At 45.8% G+C, this 5,427-nt stretch overlaps 1 protein-coding gene across 1 annotated transcript in view; it reads right to left on the reverse strand.

Moving 5' to 3' along the window:
* Positions 1-1,130: 1,130 nt before the first annotated feature.
* pex6 (peroxisomal biogenesis factor 6) overlaps positions 1,131-5,427 on the reverse strand; it is a 24,843-nt gene continuing 20,546 nt past the window's right edge. The window contains 6 exon segments of the mRNA XM_053337601.1: positions 1,131-1,436; positions 1,731-1,870; positions 2,184-2,261; positions 3,261-3,377; positions 3,853-3,961; positions 5,273-5,334. Of these exon segments, the coding sequence (XP_053193576.1) occupies positions 1,300-1,436; positions 1,731-1,870; positions 2,184-2,261; positions 3,261-3,377; positions 3,853-3,961; positions 5,273-5,334 (643 nt within the window). The 3' untranslated portion in view covers positions 1,131-1,299.

The raw sequence follows: 5,427 nt of genomic DNA on the forward strand, positions 1-5,427 counted from the left end.
TATTTAAATGGCATCTAGTCAAACTCGGCCAACTGAGAGTTTTTTATTATTTTTGGTCAGCAGATCAGAGACTGGGAGGTCAGAGGTCACTGTAAAGATTTAAACTGAACTGGGATGTAATGGTGTGATTTAAAAAGTAGTTTGATTTATTTGAAGCATTATTATGGAGGAAAGAAATCATTATTGAATAAAATGGAAACAATTCTTTCCTTTAAAGTGAAGTCTGTGAGTCTCATTTTGTGTTTGATTCATTCTGCTGAACTTTGACCTCATAGAAACCTTACTCTGCCCCCTAGTGGTAGAAAAAGCACATTACAGTCTAAAAATCAGATGGCATCTTGGCCAATCAATCAATCAACAGCTGATCCAACGGCGGAGCGGGGAGGTTGCTATGGTTACGAGGGCTGGATCTCGAGGACATTGGTCAATCAACCTGTCAATCAGGACGTAGCCACGCCCTAATGCATACCCTGCTTTATCGTCACATATAAAATCAGGGAGGCCAAAATGTCCCAAATGAACATCATACTGCATTGAAGAAGGCTTTAAACTAGCGATTGAGACCATAAACACATTTTGAAAACGTTTACTGAGGTTAGAAATCAAGTGAGAAGTTGGTGAATTCTCCATTGACTTGTATAGAGACGGTCGCCCCCTGGTGGCCTTTTGATAGAATGCAGCTCTAAGTTACTTCCTGGTTGGACCGGAGCTCCCCGCCTGGTTATAACAGACTAACAGCCAATCAGAGGACAAGTGGCGCAGGTCAGGGTCAGGTTGGGTTTTCGTTAGAAGAAAGAAGACAGACGTGCTGTTGTCCGGAGTAACCATGGCAACGGAGAGACGAGGCAGCGCTCAGTATTTCAACTTTATCTAAAAAGATAAATCCTTCCTCTCTCTCTCCTCCTCTTCCTCTTTCCTCTCTCTCCTGTTCTTCCTCTGCGCTTTACAAATAAAGATTTATTGACTCATAAAATCACACCAGCTGATTATTCTACATCCTGTTAGTTTTTAAATTTTATGACTTTTTACAGATTAAACATTAATTAACATTTATTAATATAAAACATTCCTGACACATCACAGTAACACTGAACCTCGTTAAGACAGAACAGACTCTCCTGATTGGCTGATCTGAGCTCGTTAGCCGATGATGTCACAGCGCCTCCATCAGGACAAAAAGAGAAACTGCATATCATCAATCAGCATAAATTAATTTATTAATTATATACATTACATTTACATTTGATTTAAGACATTGTGAGTTTCATTCATTGATCTGATCCTGAAGCAGCGTGATGTTTAAGCAGCTGTGAGTTTCTGTTGGATGTTCGAGTATCTCAGAAGCTCGTCGGATGAAACTGAAGGTTTGAAGTTTAATAACGCTGACGAGAAATCTTCATCAGAGAGACGAACCGGAGAGTCTTCAGAGTCCAGACCTGAAACACAAACAAAGAGACACAAAGGTTAGAGCTCACTTCCTGTGATTAAAGCTCACTTCCTGCAGTCTGACCTCACTTCCTGCAGTCTAACCTCACTTCCTGCAGTCTGACCTCACTTCCTGCAGTCTGACCTCACTTCCTGCAATCTAACGCAATTTCCTGCGGTCTGAGCTCACTTCCTGCAATTAAAGCTCACTTCCTGCTTTTAAAGCTCACTTCCTGCAATCTCAACCTCACTTCCTTCGATTAAAGCTCACTTCCTGCTATTAAAGCTCACTTCCTTCCTCTCACCTTGGTCGATGAGGCAGATCTTCCTCTTGACAGCGGTTGCCATGGCGTCGGAGCAGAGCGCGTACAGGTCGGCGCCGGTCATGTGACTCGGACATCGCTGAACTAGATCCTGAAGCTTCACCGTCGAGTCCAACTGGAACCTGGAACAGAGACCGCTGTGATTGGCTAACGAGCTCGTTAAGGTAGACATTGTTAAAGGTAATGATTAAATGTCTGTGGTTAGGAAGGAAGGGAGGGAGGGAGGGAGGGAGGAAGGAAAGGAAGAAGGAAGGAAAGGAGGGAGGAAGGAAGGAAGGACGGAAGGTTAAAGGTAATTAAAGGAAATGATGATGTCATTACTTCCTGAGGACGGCCTGAAGGGTTAAAGGTAATTAAAGGAAATGATGATGTCATTACTTCCTGAGGACGGCCTGAAGGGTTAAAGGTAATTAAAGGAAATGATGATGTCATTACTTCCTGAGGACGGCCTGAAGAACCTGCAGCTGAGACGCTCGGTCCTCGTTAACGCCGACGTAGACGAGTTTATCAAACCTGAAGAAGAAACATCGACAAAGCTGATTGGTTAAAACTTTAAACGTTAACTACAGTTTAAACATGTATGTATGTATGTATGTGTGTGTGTGTGTGTACAGTGGGGCAAAAAAGTATTTAGTCAGCCACCAATTGTTTAAGTTCTCCCACTTAAAAAGATGAGAGGCCTGTAATTTTCATCATAGGTTCACTTCAACTATGAGAGACAGAATGGGGAGAAAGAATCCAGGAAATCACATTGTAGGATTTTTATGAATGAATTGGTAAATTATACCGAGAGTAAAATAAGTATTTGGTCACCTACAAACAAGCAAGATTTCTGGCTCTCACAGACCTGTAACTTCTTCTTTAAGAGGCTCCTCTGTCCTCCACTCGTTACCTGTATTAATGGCACCTGTTTGAACTCGTTATCACCTGTCCACAACCTCCAACAGTCACACTCCAAACTCCACTATGGCCAAGACCAAAGAGACCAAAGAGCTGTCAAAGGACACCAGAAACTAAAGACCTGCACCAGGATGGGAAGCTTGGTGTGAAGAAATCAACTGTGGGAGCAATTATTAGAAAATGGAAGACATACAAGACCACTGATAATCCCAAACACACCGCCCGGGCAACGAAGGAGTGGTCCTGGAGTGGCCTAGCCAGTCTCCAGATCTCAACCCTATAGAAAATCTTTGGAGGGAGTTGAAAGTCTGTGTTGCCCAGCGACAGCCCCAAAACATCACCGCTCTAGAGGAGATCTGCATGGACCAAAACATCACTGCTCTAGAGGAGATCTGCATGGACCAAAACATCACCGCTCTAGAGGAGATCTGCATGGAGGAATGGGCCAAAACATCACTGCTCTAGAGGAGATCTGCATGGAGGACTTGCACAATTGGTGGCTGACTAAATACTATTTTGCCCCACTGTATGTGTATATGTGTGTGTATGTGTGTGTGTGTGTGTGTGTGTGTGTGTGTGTGTATATATGTGTGTGTGTGTGTGACCTCTGACCTCCCGGGCCTCAGCAGTGATTGGTCGAGCAGGTCCGGCCGGTTCGTGGCTCCGATCACGAACACGCTGACGGACGAGTGAAGCGCGTCGAGCTCCGCCAGCAGCTGAGACACCACTCTGGAGGGAGGGAGGGAGGAAAGGAAGGAGGAGGGAGGGAGGAAAGGAGGGAGGAAAGGAGGGAGGAGGGAGGGAGGAAAGGAGGGAGGAGGGAGGGAGGAAGGAAGGGAGGAAGAAGGAAGGAAGGAAGGAAGGACAGAAAGGAGGAAGAAGGAAGGAAGGAAGGGAGGAAGGAAGGGAGGGAGGAAGGGAGGGAGGAAGGAAGGGAGGGAGGGAGGGAGGGAGGGAGGAAGGAAAGGAAGGAGGGAGGAAGGAAAGGACAGGAGGGAGGAAGGAAGGACGGAAGGAAAGGAGGGAGGGAGGGAGGAAGGAAAGGACAGGAGGGAGGAAGGAAAGGACAGGAGGGAAGGAAGGAAGGGAGGGAGGGAGGACAAAGGAAAGAAGGGAGGAAGAAGGAACTCTGTCACACAACCAATCACATCCTCACTCATCCTGACAGGAAGTGACATCACAGACGGTGCAGGTAAACACTCACCTGTCCATCACACCTCCAGAGTCTCCGCTGCGCCCCCTGCTGGGCGCCAGCGAGTCCAGCTCATCGAAGAACACGACGCACGGAGCCGCCGAGCGAGCTCTGCTGAACACTAAGACAGGAAGTACATCATCAGAGCTTTTATTTTGAAGGGACTACATCATCAGAGCTTTTACTTTGAAGGGAAGTACATCATCAGAGCTTTTATTTTGAAGGAAGTACATCATCAGAGCCTGAACACTGACCATAGGGAGTACATCATCAGAGCCTGAACACTGACCATAGGAAGTACATCATCAGAGCTTTTACTTTGAAGGAACTACATCATCAGAGCTTTTACTTTGAAGGAACTACATCATCAGAGCTTTTACTTTGAAGGGAGTACATCATCAGAGCTTTTATTTTGAAGGAAGTACATCATCAGAGCCTGAACACTAACCACAGGAAGTACATCATCAGAGCTTTTACTTTGAAGGAACTACATCATCAGAGCTTTTACTTTGAAGGGAGTACATCATCAGAGCTTTTATTTTGAAGGAAGTACATCATCAGAGCCTGAACACTAACCACAGGAAGTACATCATCAGAGTTTTTACGTTGAAGGGAGTAACTATAATATTATGGAGTTAATATCTGATATCTGACCCACTCTCCTTCTTTCCTTCCTTTCTTCCCTCCTTCCTTCCATCCTTTCTCTCTCCTTCCTTCCTTTCATGCCTCCTTCCTTTCTCTCTCCTTCCTTCCTTCCTTGTCTCTTTCCTTTCTCTCTCCTTCCTTCCTTCCTCCTTCCTCTCTCCTTCCATCCTTTCTCTCTCCTTCCTTCCTTTCATGCCTCCTTCCTTTCTCTCTCCTTCCTTCCTTCCTTGTCTCCTTCCTTTCTCTCTCCTTCCTTCCTTCCTTCCTTCCTTCCTTCCTTCCTTCCTGGCCTCCTTCCTTCCTCCCTCCCTCCTCCTTCCTCTCTCCCTCCTCCATCCATCCTTCACTTTCCTTCCTTCCTCTCTCCTTCCTTGCCTCCTTCTTTCCTCTCTCCTTCCATCCTTCCTTGCCTCCTTCCTTTCTCTCTCCTTCCTTCCTTCCTTCCTATCTCTCGCCTTCCTTTCTCTCTCCTTCCTTCCTTCCTTCCTCCATCCCTTCCCCCATCCCTTCCTTCCTTCCTTCCTTTCTCTCTCCGTCCTTCCTTCCTCTCTCCTTCCTTCCTTCCTTCCTCCCTCCCTTCTCTCTGTAAAACTATGTAACTGATGAACTCTAAATAAACATTAACGTTCCCTCTCTCATTCCTACCTTCCTATCTCTCTCTCTCCCTCCTTCCTTCTTCCTTCCTCCTTCCATCCTTCATTCCTTCCTTCCATCCTTCCTTCCTTCTCTGTAACTGATGAACTCTAAATAAACCTTCTTGATAAAGAAGAAGAAACGTTGTACGAACCTTCTCTGATGTTTTCTTCACTCTGACCGACGTACATGTTGATGAGCTCCGGACCTTTAACACTGAAACACAAGAGAAGAAGAAGAGAAGCTGATGAGAGTGTCTCAGTGCTCTGAAGGTGTCTCAGTGCCTAACCCTCTAACCCCCTGCTGGAG

Source organism: Scomber japonicus, chromosome 2, assembly GCF_027409825.1.
Source record: "Scomber japonicus isolate fScoJap1 chromosome 2, fScoJap1.pri, whole genome shotgun sequence".
NCBI lineage: Eukaryota > Metazoa > Chordata > Actinopteri > Scombriformes > Scombridae > Scomber > Scomber japonicus.